The sequence below is a fragment of the Pelobates fuscus genome, chromosome 12, assembly GCF_036172605.1.
Source record: "Pelobates fuscus isolate aPelFus1 chromosome 12, aPelFus1.pri, whole genome shotgun sequence".
Taxonomy (NCBI): Eukaryota; Metazoa; Chordata; class Amphibia; order Anura; family Pelobatidae; genus Pelobates; species Pelobates fuscus.
In genome coordinates this window covers 1,170,757-1,189,063 of record NC_086328.1, presented here as the reverse complement: position 1 = coordinate 1,189,063, position 18,307 = coordinate 1,170,757, and the positions used below count along the sequence as shown (strand labels likewise).

The 18,307-nt window shown below is 28.6% G+C and overlaps 1 protein-coding gene across 2 annotated transcripts in view; it reads right to left on the bottom strand.

Annotated features, from left to right (window-relative positions):
* Window positions 1-18,307, bottom strand: part of DRC7 (dynein regulatory complex subunit 7) — an 89,051-nt gene that overhangs the window by 69,895 nt on the left and 849 nt on the right. Inside the window, exon 1 of one of the 2 annotated variants that reach the window (XM_063437409.1) lies at window positions 7,018-7,060. The exons of the other annotated variant lie outside the window; for it this stretch is intronic. Within the exon in view, the coding sequence (XP_063293479.1) occupies window positions 7,018-7,060 (43 nt within the window). Of the gene's footprint in view, window positions 1-7,017; window positions 7,061-18,307 lie in introns of those variants that run through there. 2 annotated transcript variants of the gene reach the window in all.

The following is an 18,307-nucleotide window of genomic DNA, read 5'->3' as shown; positions in this document are numbered from 1 at the left end:
CAGTAGACCAGACACGTGTATTGCCATCCTTTTTAGTCATACGAGTAATAGGCGCTACTATAGACGAAAAACCTTTGATAAAACGTCTATAATAATTAGAGAAACCCAGAAAATGCTGGATGGCTTTCAGACCTTGCGGCAGAGGCCATTCTATGACTGCAGCGAGCTTCTGGGGATCCATCCGAAAACCCTCGGCGGAAATCAAATACCCTAAAAACTGGACCTCGGACTGGTCGAATAGACATTTTTCTAATTTGCAATAAAGACCATTAGCAAGAAGGGTCTTCAGAACTGTTGTAACATGTCTGTGATGAGCGTGAATGTCAGTAGAATATATTAAAATGTCATCCAAGTACACAATAACAAATGAGTGAATAAAGTCCCTTAAGACATCATTAATAAATTCTTGGAACACTGCTGGGGCATTGCAAAGCCCAAATGGCATGACGGTATACTCATAATGACCTGACCGAGTGTTAAAGGCTGTCTTCCATTCGTGGTCCTTTTTAATACGTATCAAATTGTATGCTCCTCTAAGATCTAATTTGGTGAATACCGTAGCATGTTTGAGCCTGTCAAACAATTCTGTTATTAGAGGTATAGGGTAAGCATTTTTGATGGTGATCTTGTTAAGACCTCTATAATCAATGCAAGGTCTTAAATCACCTTCTTTCTTTGATACAAAGAAGAACCCCGCTCCAGCCGGAGAGGAGGATCTTCTAATAAATCCCTTGTCTAATGACTCTTTAATGTACTCCTCCATGACACGGTTTTCTTGAACCGATAGGGGGTATACCCTGCCCTTAGGAGGTATAGTACCAGGCAACAAATCAATAGCACAATCGTAGGGTCTGTGAGGCGGTAATTTGTCAGCCTCTCTTTTATCAAAGACAGTCTTTAAAGTTAAATACTGAGAGGGTATTGTCGTAGATAAAGGAGGAACAGTAGGAACGTTAATATAATTCACAGGCGTGACTTCAATAGTACATGACTCATGGCAGGCTTCACTCCATGATTTTATCTGCCCTGTCTCCCAGTCAAAAATGGGATTGTGGGCACGTAACCATGGATACCCTAACACCAACTGTGAAGAGGGAGAGGTGATGACCTGGAACCGAATGGTTTCATAGTGTAGAACCCCTGTGTACATGTGTAGCGGTGCAGTCTCGTGAGTAACAACAGGAGATATCAATGGTCTACCATCTATGGCCTCAACGGCCAAGGGTATCTCCTTCTCTCTGATGGGAATATTGTTTCTCTTTACAAAACCAGAGTCTATAAAGTTCTCGGCTGCCCCAGAATCAACCAGGGCGTCTATGTTTTCAACTATACAACTCTCTCCCATATGTAAAGAAACAGGGAGAAGCAGTCGGTTAGGAGGCAATGTAGGAGACTTAGAAATCACACCCAAGGCCAGTCCCCTATAAGGTCTTAGGTGCGAGAGTTTTCCGGGAGCAGAGGACACTCCTTTACCATATGGTCTCTCTTACCACAATATGGGCAGAGTCCCTCCCTTCTCCTATGTAATTTCTCAGTATCTGAGAGTTTGGCAACCCCTAATTGCATAGGTTCCTCTTCAGATACTTTAACACTCTCCGGTATATTAACTCTGGGTTGAATAGGTGTAACAAAACGTCTATTCCTGTTCTTAGTATAGAGCCTGTCACGAATCCTATTATCTATATCGATGAGGTAGTCAATAAGGTCCTCTAAGGCAATAGGAAGCTCCTTAGCTGCTACCTCATCCAATATAGAGTCTGATAAACCTTCCATGAAGGCCGTAGTTAACCCATTATTGATCCAATCGACCTGTGAGGCAAGGGTACGAAACTGTATAGCGTAATCAGCCACAGACCTAGAACCCTGTTTAACCCTCATTAATGCTCTAGTGGCATTCTTAGACCTTTTCATAGTATCAAAAGTTCTGCGAAAAGCTGTTAGGAAACTGTGAAAGTTATGCACCATAGGTCCATTAGCCTCCTAAATAGGGTTTGCCCATTCAAGTGCTTTGTCGGTAAGTTGGTGCATAAAGAACCCAACTTTAGACCTCTCTGTGGGAAATGAACGTGGATACATTTCAAAATGAAACTCTATTTGGTTAATGAACCCTCTGCATGTCTTAGAATCCCCTCCATACCTAGGAGGAGGCGTTAAATGTGCTGTAGCGTTAGGCATAGTCGATACTTCAGGAAGCAGGGGTGCAGGAGGGTTAGGTGCGGTTGCTGGAATGGTTCTAGCTAAGAGCGTCTGGAGAGCCTGAGCTATTTGATCCATACGGTGATCCTGCTCTACAAATCTAGCCTCATGGGTCGCCATCTGTTGAGCTAAATCTGCGGGGTCCATGGCCCTATCGTAATGTAACGAGTATATACCCCTACACGCAGGATCCAGCCTAACAGAAGACAGTACAGAGGAGAGATACGTCTACCGGACCTTAGAGTGGCCGGACTCGACGTAATAGGATAAGACAGAGTCAGGAACGATCCGAGGTCAAGGGCACAAAGAGACAGCGTAAACGAAAACTAGCCGGGGACTGGTACACAGGAATCAGCAAGCCGGCAAACAGTACAGAATAGGATAAAGCGAAAACGAAGTCAGAATACAAAGCCAAGGTCAAATACGGAGAAACACAACTGAACACAACAAGCACTAAAGGGAACTGTAGCAGAAACCACGATAGGGCAAGGAACTAAGGGAAAAGGGTAAGTATAAGTAGCCTTCAAACTAATGTGATTGGCTCCTGTCTCTTCCACTCCCCCAACAGGTAAGTGTATGGGGTGATTGGCATGACAGGAGCCAATGGGAGCCTTTTTGCAATTTAGGCTCCCACTGTCTCTTTAAGAGCGCGCCCGAGATTCGCGGCGCGCTCTTAGCTGCAGGCGGGACACGTGACCGCTTCCCGCGGTCACTGCCCGCCTTCCTGTCTGAACAGTCGGACGAGCCGCGCGCGGCTCGTGCAGCCGCAGGACCGCGCGCGGCTTGAAGAGAGGACCGCGTCCGGCCCCCGGATAAGGTAAGTACCGCTACACTAACACAATGGACAAAGACTGTATTTTCTATAAGACATGACTAACTCAGGAACTGCTGACTTTCCCCTAACTCGCAACATAGTATAATTTGAAGGCCATGAGAACACAGTAGTAATGAAATGTTCTATTCATAAGAGACCTTGCACCTGGCCACGAGGCCTGAGATCACCGACCGTGTAAAATGACGCTCCAGACCCCCTTGTCCCCACCCGTGTCCAAAATAATACCACCTCTTGGTGGGTGGGCACGGGACTAACCACTTAGTTTTTGAACCAATTAATTATATGGATAGGTAGACACTAATTCAGACACTTCACAATTAACCCAATTAATGATGTTTATTCACTAATATATTGATAATCAATGATGACGTAAAATGTCTCTTAAAAGGGCCTGCGCGCCCGCTTTTCTTCACTTGCCAATAAATTTTCTCGAAGTTATTTTAACCTGAACTCCGTGTGTCAGACTTAATTACTTCAGCGTATATACGCAATTCAATTTTCTTAATTTGGACAGGAACAGATAGACATTTAAACATTTTGGTTTACTGCTAAAATATAAGGTTATATTATTATTATTATTATATAAGGTTATATTATTATTATATCAGGTTATGTTATTATTATATCAGGTTATGTTATTATTATTATTATTATTATTATATCAGGTTATATTATTATACCAGGTTATATTATTATTATTATATCAGGTTATATTATTATTATTATATCAGGTTATATTATTATTATATCAGGTTGTATTATTATTATTATATCAGGTTGTATTAATATTATATAAGGTTATATTACTATTATTATTATTATTATTATATCAGGTTATGTTATTAATATATAAGGTTATATTATTATTATTATTATTATATCAGGTTATATTATTTTTACTATTATAAAAGGTTATATTATTATTATATAAGGTTATATTATTATTATTATATAAGGTTATATTATTATTATTATATCAGGTTATATTATTATTATTATTATATCAGGTTATATTTTTGTTATTATTATATCAGGTTGCAGTTATTAATATTATTATTATTATATCAGGTTATATTGTTATTATATAAGGTTATATTATTATTATATCAGGTTATATTATTATTATTATATCAGGTTATATTGTTATTATATAAGGTTATATTATTATTATTATATCAGGTTATATTGTTATTATATAAGGTTATATTATTATTATATCAGGTTATATTGTTATTATTATTGTTATTATTATATAAGGTTATATTATTATTGTTATTATTATATAAGGTTATATTGTTATTATTATTGTTATTATTATATAAGGTTATATTATTATTATTATATCAGGTTATATTGTTATTATTATTGTTATTATTATATAAGGTTATATTGTTATTATTATTGTTATTGTTATATAAGGTTATATTGTTATTATTATTGTTATTATTATATAAGGTTATATTGTTATTATTATTGTTATTATTATATAAGGTTATATTGTTATTATTATTGTTATTATTATATAAGGTTATATTGTTATTATTATTGTTATTATTATATAAGGTTATATTATTATTATTATATCAGGTTATATTATTATTATTATTATTTTATAAGGTTATATTATTATTATATCAGGTTATATTATTATTATTATTATTATATCAGGTTATATTATTATTATTATTATTATTATTATTATAATATCAGGTTATATTATTATTATATCAGGTTATATTATTATTATTATTATTATTATTATATCAGGTTATATTATTATTATTATATCAGGTTGCAGTTATTAATATTATTATTATTATATCAGGTTATATTGTTATTATATCAGGTTATATTATTATTATTATTATTATTATTATATCAGGTTATATTATTATTATTATTATTATTATTATTATATCAGGTTATGTTATTATTAATATATAAGGTTATATTATTATTATTATTATTATATCAGGTTATATTATTTTTACTATTATAAAAGGTTATATTATTATTATATAAGGTTATATTATTATTATTATATAAGGTTATATTATTATTATTATATAAGGTTATATTATTATTATTATTATATGAGGTTATATTATTATTATTATATCAGGTTATATTATTATTATTATATCAGGTTATATTTTTGTTATTATTATATCAGGTTGCAGTTATTAATATTATTATTATTATATCAGGTTATATTGTTATTATATAAGGTTATATTATTATTATATCAGGTTATATTATTATTATTATATCAGGTTATATTGTTATTATATAAGGTTATATTATTATTATTATATCAGGTTATATTGTTATTATTATTGTTATTATTATATAAGGTTATATTATTATTGTTATTATTATATAAGGTTATATTGTTATTATTATTGTTATTATTATATAAGGTTATATTATTATTATTATATCAGGTTATATTGTTATTATTATTGTTATTATTATATAAGGTTATATTGTTATTATTATTGTTATTGTTATATAAGGTTATATTGTTATTATTATTGTTATTATTATATAAGGTTATATTGTTATTATTATTGTTATTATTATATAAGGTTATATTGTTATTATTATTGTTATTATTATATAAGGTTATATTGTTATTATTATTGTTATTATTATATAAGGTTATATTATTATTATTATATCAGGTTATATTATTATTATTATTATTTTATAAGGTTATATTATTATTATATCAGGTTATATTATTATTATTATTATTATTATATCAGGTTATATTATTATTATTATTATTATTATTATATCAGGTTATATTATTATTATATCAGGTTATATGATTATTATTATTATTATTATATCAGGTTATATTATTATTATTATATCAGGTTGCAGTTATTAATATTATTATTATTATATCAGGTTATATTGTTATTATATCAGGTTATATTATTATTATTATTATTATATCAGGTTATATTATTATTATTATTATATCAGGTTGCAGTTATTAATATTATTATTATTATATCAGGTTATATTATTATTATATCAGGTTATATTATTATTATTATTATTATTATTATATCAGGTTATATTATTATTATTATTATATCAGGTTGCAGTTATTAATATTATTATTATTATATCAGGTTATATTATTATTATATCAGGTTATATTATTATTATTATTATTATTATTATTATTATTATATCAGGTTATATTATTATTATTATTATTATTATTATATCAGGTTGCAGTTATTAATATTATTATTATTATATCAGGTTATATTATTATTATTATTATTATTATTATTATTATTATTATTATTATATCAGGTTGCAGCTATTAATATTATTATTATATCAGGTTATATTGTTATTATATAAGGTTATATTATTATTATATCAGGTTATATTATTATTATTATATCAGGTTATATTGTAATTATATCAGGTTGCAGTTATTATTATTATTATTATTATATCAGGTTATATTATTATTATTATTATTATTATTATTATTATTATTATTATTATATAAAGGTTATATTATTATTATTATTGTTATTATTATTATTTCAGGTTGTATTATTATTATTATATCAGGTTATATTGTTATTATATCAGGTTATATTATTATTATTATATCAGGTTATATTATTATTATTATTATTATATAAGGTTATATTATTGTTATTATATCAGGTTATATTTTTGTTATTATTATATCAGGTTGCAGTTATTAATATTATTATTATTATATCAGGTTATATTATTATTATTATTATTATTATTATTATTATATCAGGTTATATTATTATTATATCAGGTTATATTATTATTATTATTATTATTATTATTATATAAGGTTATATTATTATTATTATTATTATTATTATTTCAGGTTGTATTATTATTATTATATCAGGTTATATTGTTATTATATCAGGTTGCAGTTATTATTTTTAGATAATATAAATGCTCACCCAGAGTCTCAGTAGTTGCACGTTGAGTCGCTCCTGTTACCATGGAAACCAAGCAGCGGAAGCAGGAAGCAGGTGTTGCTGCAAGGCCTGCCGGGAACTGTAGTTTATTGCGCGTAACAGCATGTAATCAGGTTTGCCTCACTTCCTCCCAGCTAAAAAGTCAGCAGCACACCCAATAATGACCCTCCTCACCTATAATAATAATACTCCCACCATATAATAATACTCCCATCATATAATAATAATACTAACACTCCCACCATATAATACTAACACTCCCACCATATAATAACACTCCCACCATATAATAATACTCCCACCATATAATAATAATAACACTCCCACCATATAATAATACTAACATTCCCACCATATAATAATACTAACATTCCCACCATATAACAATAATACTAACACTCCTACCATATAATAATACTCCCACCATATAATAATACTCCCACCATATAATAATACTCCCACCATATAATAATAATACTAACACTCCCACCATATAATAATTCTCCCACCATATAATAATACTCCCACCATATAATAATACTCCCACAGTATAATAATAATACTAACACTCCCACCATATAATAATACTAACACTCCCACCATATAATAATACTAACACTCCCACCATATAATAATAATGCTCCCGCCATATAATAATAATACTCCCACCATATAATAATAATACTAACACTCCCACCATATAATATTCCCACCATATAATAATACTCCCACCATATAATAATAATACTAACACTCCCACCATATAATAATACTCCCACCATATAATAATACTCCCACCATATAATAATAATAATACTAACACTCCCACCATATAATAATACTCCCACCATATAATAATAATACTCCCACCATATAATAATAATACTAACACTCCCACCATATAATAATACTCCCACCATATAATAATACTCCCACCATATAATAATACTCCCACCATATAATAATACTCCCACCATATAATAATACTCCCACCATATAATAATACTCCCACCATATGATAATAATACTAACACTCCCACCATATAATAATACTCCCACCAAATAATAATACTCCCACCATATGATAATAATACTAACACTCCCACCATATAATAATACTCCCACCAAATAATAATACTCCCATCATATAATAATAATACTAACACTCCCCTCATATAATAATAATACTAACACTCCCACCATATAATAATACTACCATAATATAATAATACTCCCACCATATAATAATACTCCCACCATATAATAATACTAACACTCCCACCATATAATAATATTCCCACCATATAATAATACTCCCACCATATAATAATACTAACACTCCCACCATATAATAATATTCCCACCATATAATAATACTCCCACCATATAATAATAATAATACTAACAGTCCCACCATATAATAATACTCCCACCATATAATAATAATACTAACACTCCCACCATATAATAATACTCCCACCATATAATAATAATAACACTCCCACCATATAATAATACTCCCACCATATAATAATAATAATAACACTCCCACCATATAATAATACTCCCACCATATAATAATAATAATACTAACACTCCCACCATATAAAATAATACTAACACTCCCATCATATACTACTCCCATCATATAATAATAATACTAACACTCCCACCATATAATAATACTCCCACCATATAATAATAATACTAACACTCCCATCATATAATAATACTCCCATCATATAATAATAATACTAACACTCCCACCATATAATAATACTCCCACCATATAATAATAATAATACTCCCACCTATAATAATAATAATACTCCCACCATATAATAATACTCCCACCTATTATAATAATAATAATAATACTCCCACCATATAATAATACTCCCAACATAGAATAATAATAATACTAACACTCCCACCATATATTAATACTCCCACCATATAATAATAATACTAACACTCCCACCATATAATACTCCCATCATATAATAATAATACTAACACTCCCACCATATAATAATAATACTAACACTCCCACCATAAAATAATACTCCCATCATATAATAATACTAACACTCCCATCATATAATAATAATAATACTCCCACCATATAATAATAATACTAACACTCCCACCATATAATAATACTCCCACCATATAATAATAATACAAACACTCCCACCATATAACACTCCCACCATATAATAATAATAATAATAATACTCCCACCTATAATAATAATAATACTCCCATCATATAATAGTAATCATAATACTCCCACCATATAATAATACTCCCACCATATAATAATACTCCCATCATATAATAATAATAATAATAATAACACTCCCACCATATAATAATACTCCCACCATATAATAATAATACTAACACTCCCCTCATATAATAATAATACTAACACTCCCACCATATAATAATACTACCATCATATAATAATACTCCCACCATATAATAATACTCCCACCATATAATAATACTAACACTCCCACCATATAATAATATTCCCACCATATAATAATACTCCCACCATATAATAATAATACTAACACTCCCACCATATAATAATATTCCCACCATATAATAATACTCCCACCATATAATAATAATAATACTAACAGTCCCACCATATAATAATACTCCCACCATATAATAATAATACTTACACTCCCACCATATAATAATAATCCCACCATATAATAATACTAACACTCCCACCATATAATAATACTCCCACCATATAATAATAATAATACTAAAACTCCCACCATATAATAATAATACTAACACTCCCATCATATACTACTCCCATCATATAATAATAATACTAACACTCCCACCATATAATAATACTCCCACCATATAATAATAATACTAACACTCCCACCATATAATAATACTCCCACCATATAATAATAATACTAACACTCCCATCATATAATAATACTCCCATCATATAATAATAATAATACTAACACTCCCACCATATAATACTCCCATCATATAATAATAATACTAACACTCCCACCATAAAATAATACTCCCATCATATAATACTAACACTCCCATCATATAATAATAATAATACTCCCACCATATAATAATAATACTAACACTCCCACCATATAACACTCCCACCATATAATAATAATAATAATAATACTCCCACCTATAATAATAATAATACTCCCATCATATAATAGTAATCATAATACTCCCACCATATAATAATAATAATAATAACACTCCCACCATATAATAATACTCCCATCATATAATAATACTCCCACCATATAATAATACTCCCATCATATAATACTAACACTCCCACCATATAATAATACTCCCATCATATAATAATAATAACAACACTCCCACCATATAATACTCCCATCATATAATACTAACACTCCCATCATATAATATTACTCCCATCATATAATAATACTCCCATCATATAATAATACTAACACTCCCACCATATAATAATAATACTAACACTCCCACCATATAATAATACTCCCATCATTTAATAACACTAACACTCCCACCATATAATACTCCCATCATATAATAATAATCCCACCAATAATAATAATAATACTCCCACCATATAATAATACTCCCACCATATAATAATACTAACACTCCCACCATATAATAATATTCCCACCATATAATAATACTCCCACCATATAATCACAATACTAACACTCCGACCATATAATAATATTCCCACCATATAATAATACTCCCACCATATAATAATAATACTAACAGTCCCACCATATAATAATACTCCCACCATATAATAATACTAACACTCCCACCATATAATAATAATAATAATAATACTAAAACTCCCACCATATAATAATAATACTAACACTCCCATCATATACTACTCCCATCATATAATAATAATGCTAACACTCCCACCATATAATAATACTCCCACCATATAATAATAATACTAACACTCCCACCATATAATAATACTCCCACCATATAATAATAATACTAACACTCCCATCATATAATAATACTCCCATCATATAATAATAATACTAACACTCCCACCATATAATAATACTCCCACCATATAATAATAATAATAATAATACTCCCACCTATAATAATAATAATACTCCCACCATATAATAATACTCCCACCTATAATAATAATAATAATAATAATAATAATAATACTCCCACCATATAATAATACTCCCAACATAGAATAATAATACTAACACTCCCACCATATAATAATACTCCCACCATATAATAATAATGCTCCCGCCATATAATAATAATACTCCCACCATATAATAATAATACTAACACTCCCACCATATAATATTCCCACCATATAATAATACTCCCACCATATAATAATAATACTAACACTCCCACCATATAATAATACTCCCACCATATAATAATACTCCCACCATATAATAATAATAATACTAACACTCCCACCATATAATAATACTCCCACCATATAATAATAATACTCCCACCATATAATAATACTCCCACCATATAATAATACTCCCACCATATAATAATAATACTCCCACCATATAATAATAATACTCCCACCATATAATAATAATACTCCCACCATATAATAATAATACTCCCACCATATAATAATAATACTCCCACCATATAATAATACTCCCACCATATGATAATAATACTAACACTCCCACCATATAATAATACTCCCACCAAATAATAATACTCCCACCATATGATAATAATACTAACACTCCCACCATATAATAATACTCCCACCAAATAATAATACTCCCATCATATAATAATAATACTAACACTCCCCTCATATAATAATAATACTAACACTCCCACCATATAATAATACTACCATAATATAATAATACTCCCACCATATAATAATACTCCCACCATATAATAATACTAACACTCCCACCATATAATAATATTCCCACCATATAATAATACTCCCACCATATAATAATACTAACACTCCCACCATATAATAATATTCCCACCATATAATAATACTCCCACCATATAATAATAATAATACTAACAGTCCCACCATATAATAATACTCCCACCATATAATAATAATACTAACACTCCCACCATATAATAATACTCCCACCATATAATAATACTAACACTCCCACCATATAATAATACTCCCACCATATAATAATAATAACACTCCCACCATATAATAATACTCCCACCATATAATAATAATAATACTAACACTCCCACCATATAATAATAATACTAACACTCCCATCATATACTACTCCCATCATATAATAATAATACTAACACTCCCACCATATAATAATACTCCCACCATATAATAATAATACTAACACTCCCATCATATAATAATACTCCCATCATATAATAATAATACTAACACTCCCACCATATAATAATACTCCCACCATATAATAATAATAATACTCCCACCTATAATAATAATAATACTCCCACCATATAATAATACTCCCACCTATTATAATAATAATAATAATACTCCCACCATATAATAATACTCCCAACATAGAATAATAATAATACTAACACTCCCACCATATAATAATACTCCCACCATATAATAATAATACTAACACTCCCACCATATAATACTCCCATCATATAATAATAATACTAACACTCCCACCATATAATAATAATACTAACACTCCCACCATAAAATAATACTCCCATCATATAATAATACTAACACTCCCATCATATAATAATAATAATACTCCCACCATATAATAATAATACTAACACTCCCACCATATAATAATACTCCCACCATATAATAATAATACAAACACTCCCACCATATAACACTCCCACCATATAATAATAATACTAACACTCCCACCATATAATAATAATAATAATAATACTCCCACCTATAATAATAATAATACTCCCATCATATAATAGTAATCATAATACTCCCACCATATAATAATACTCCCACCATATAATAATACTCCCACCATATAATAATACTCCCATCATATAATAATAATAATAATAACACTCCCACCATATAATAATACTCCCACCATATAATAATAATACTAACACTCCCCTCATATAATAATAATACTAACACTCCCACCATATAATAATACTACCATCATATAATAATACTCCCACCATATAATAATACTCCCACCATATAATAATACTAACACTCCCACCATATAATAATATTCCCACCATATAATAATAATACTAACACTCCCACCATATAATAATATTCCCACCATATAATAATACTCCCACCATATAATAATAATACTAACAGTCCCACCATATAATAATACTCCCACCATATAATAATAATACTTACACTCCCACCATATAATAATACTCCCACCATATAATAATACTAACACTCCCACCATATAATAATACTCCCACCATATAATAATAATGATACTAAAACTCCCACCATATAATAATAATACTAACACTCCCATCATATACTACTCCCATCATATAATAATAATACTAACACTCCCACCATATAATAATACTCCCACCATATAATAATAATACTAACACTCCCACCATATAATAATACTCCCACCATATAATAATAATACTAACACTCCCATCATATAATAATACTCCCATCATATAATAATAATACTAACACTCCCACCATATAATACTCCCATCATATAATAATAATACTAACACTCCCACCATAAAATAATACTCCCATCATATAATAATACTAACACTCCCATCATATAATAATAATAATACTCCCACCATATAATAATAATACTAACACTCCCACCATATAACACTCCCACCATATAATAATAATAATAATAATAATAATACTCCCACCTATAATAATAATAATACTCCCATCATATAATAGTAATCATAATACTCCCACCATATAATAATAATAATAACACTCCCACCATATAATAATACTTCCACCATATAATAATACTCCCACCATATAATACTCCCATCATATAATACTAACACTCCCACCATATAATAATACTCCCATCATATAATAATAATAACAACACTCCCACCATATAATACTCCCATCATATAATAATACTCCCATCATATAATAATACTAACACTCCCACCATATAATAATACTCCCATCATTTAATAACACTAACACTCCCACCATATAATACTCCCATCATATAATAATAATCCCACCAATAATAATAATAATACTCCCACCATATAATAATACTCCCACCATATAATAATACTAACACTCCCACCATATAATAATATTCCCACCATATAATAATACTCCCACCATATAATCATAATACTAACACTCCGACCATATAATAATATTCCCACCATATAATAATACTCCCACCATATAATATTAATACTAACAGTCCCACCATATAATAATACTCCCACCATATAATAATACTAACACTCCCACCATATAATAATAATAATAATAATAATAATAATACTAAAACTCCCACCATATAATAATAATACTAACACTCCCATCATATACTACTCCCATCATTTAATAATAATGCTAACACTCCCACCATATAATAATACTCCCACCATATAATAATAATACTAACACTCCCACCATATAATAATACTCCCACCATATAATAATAATACTAACACTCCCATCATATAATAATACTCCCATCATATAATAATACTAACACTCCCACCATATAATAATACTCCCACCATATAATAATAATTATAATAATAATAATAATAATAATAATAATAATAATAATAATAATAATAATAATAATAATAATAATACTCCCACCATATAATAATACTCCCACCTATAATAATAATAATAATAATAATAATAATAATACTCCCACCATATAATAATACTCCCAACATAGAATAATAATACTAACACTCCCACCATATAATAATACTCCCACCATATAATAATAATACTAACACTCCCACCACATAATACTCCCATCATATAATAATAATACTAACACTCCCACCATATAATAATAATACTAACACTCCCACCATAAAATAATACCCCCACCATATAATAATAATACTAACACTCCCATCATATAATAATACTCCCATCATATAATAATAATACTAACACTCCCACCATATAATAATACTCCCACCATATAATAATAATAATAATACTCCCACCTATAATAATAATAATACTCCCACCATATAATAATACTCCCACCTATAATAATAATAATAATAATACTCCCACCATATAATAATACTCCCAACATAGAATAATAATACTAACACTCCCACCATATAATAATACTCCCACCATATAATAATAATACTAACACTCCCACCATATAATACTCCCATCATATAATAATAATACTAACACTCCCACCATATAATAATACTAACACTCCCACCATAAAATAATACTCCCATCATATAATAATACTAACACTCCCATCATATAATAATAATTATACCCCCACCATATAATAATAATACTAACACTCCCACCATATAATAATACTCCCACCATATAATAATAATACAAACACTCCCACCATATAATACTCCCACCATATAATAATACTAACACTCCCACCATATAATAATAATACTAACACTCCCACCATATAATAATAATAATAATACTCCCACCTATAATAATAATACTCCTATCATATAATAGTAATCATAATACTCCCACCATATAATAATACTCCCACCATATAATAATACTCCCATCATATAATAATAATAATAATAACACTCCCACCATATAATAATACTCCCACCATATAATAATAATAATAATACTAACACTCCCACCATATAATACTCCCATCATATAATAACAATACTAACACTCCCCTCATATAATAATAATACTAACACTCCCACCATATAATAATACTGCCATCATATAATAATACTCCCACCATATAATAATACTCCCACCATATAATAATACTCCCACCATATAATAATACTCCCACCATATAATAATATTCCCACCATATAATAATACTCCCACCATATAATAATAATACTAACACTCCCACCATATAATAATATTCCCACCATATAATAATACTCCCACCATATAATAATAATACTAACAGTCCCACCATATAATAATACTCCCACCATATAATAATAATACTAACACTCCCACCATATAATAATACTCCCACCATATAATAATACTAACACTCCCACCATATAATAATACTCCCACCATATAATAATAATAATAATAATAATACTAACACTCCCACCATATAATAATAATACTAACACTCCCATCATATACTACTCCCATCATATAATAATAATACTAACACTCCCACCATATAATAATACTCCCACCATATAATAATAATACTAACACTCCCACCATATAATAATACTCCCACCATATAATAATAATACTAACACTCCCATCATATAATAATACTCCCATCATATAATAATAATACTAACACTCCCACCATATAATAATACTCCCACCATATAATAATAATAATAATAATAATACTCCCACCTATAATAATAATAATAATACTCCCACCATATAATAATACTCCCACCTATAATAATAATAATAATAATAATAATACTCCCACCATATAATAATACTCCCAACATAGAATAATAATAATACTAACACTCCCACCATATAATAATACTCCCACCATATAATAATAATACTAACACTCCCACCATATAATACTCCCATCATATAATAATAATACTAACACTCCCACCATATAATAATACTCCCACCATATAATAATACTAACACTCCCACCATATAATAATACTCCCACCATATAATAATAATACTAACACTCCCACCATATAATAATAATACTAACACTCCCATCATATACTAACACTCCCATCATATAATAATAATACTAACACTCCCACCATATAATAATACTCCCACCATATAATAATAATACTAACACTCCCACCATATAATAATACTCCCACCATATAATAATAATACTAACACTCCCATCATATAATAATACTCCCATCATATAATAATAATAATACTAACACTCCCACCATATAATAATACTCCCACCATATAATAATAATAATAATAATAATAATACTCCCACCTATAATAATAATAATACTCCCACCATATAATAATACTCCCACCTATAATAATAATAATAATACTCCCACCATATAATAATACTCCCAACATAGAATAATAATAATACTAACACTCCCACCATATAATAATACTCCCACCATATAATAATAATACTAACACTCCCACCATATAATAATACTAACACTCCCACCATATAATAATAATACTAACACTCCCACCATATAATAATAATACTAACACTCCCACCATATAATAATACTCCCATCATTTAATAACACTAACACTCCCACCATATAATACTCCCATCATATAATAATAATCCCACCTATAATAATAATAATAATAATACTCCCACCATATAATAATACTCCCATCATATAATACTAACAGTCCCACCATATAATAATACTAACACCCCACCATATAATAATCATAATACTCCCACCATATAATAATAATAATACTCCCACCTATAATAATTATACTCCCACCATATAATAATACTCCCATCATATAATAATAATACTAACACTCCCACCATAGAATAATACTCCCACCATATAATAATACTAACACTCCCACCATATAACAATAATACTAACACTCCTACCATATAATAATACTCCCATCATATAATAATAATTATAATACTCCCACCATATAATAATACTCCCACCATATAATAATAATAATTCTAACACTCCCACCATATAATAATACTCCCACCATATAATAATACTCCCACCATATAATAATACTCCCACCATATAATAATAATAATAATAATAATAATAATACTAACACCCCACCATATAATAATACTCCCATCATATAATAATACTAACACTCCCACCATATAATAATACTCCCACCATATAATAATAATAATAAAAACAATACTCCCATCATATAATCATAATACTCCCACCATATAATAATAATAATAATAAAAACAATACTCCCATCATATAATCATAATACTCCCACCATATAATAATTATACTCCCACCATATAATAATACTCCCACCATATAATAATAATACTAACACTCCCACCAT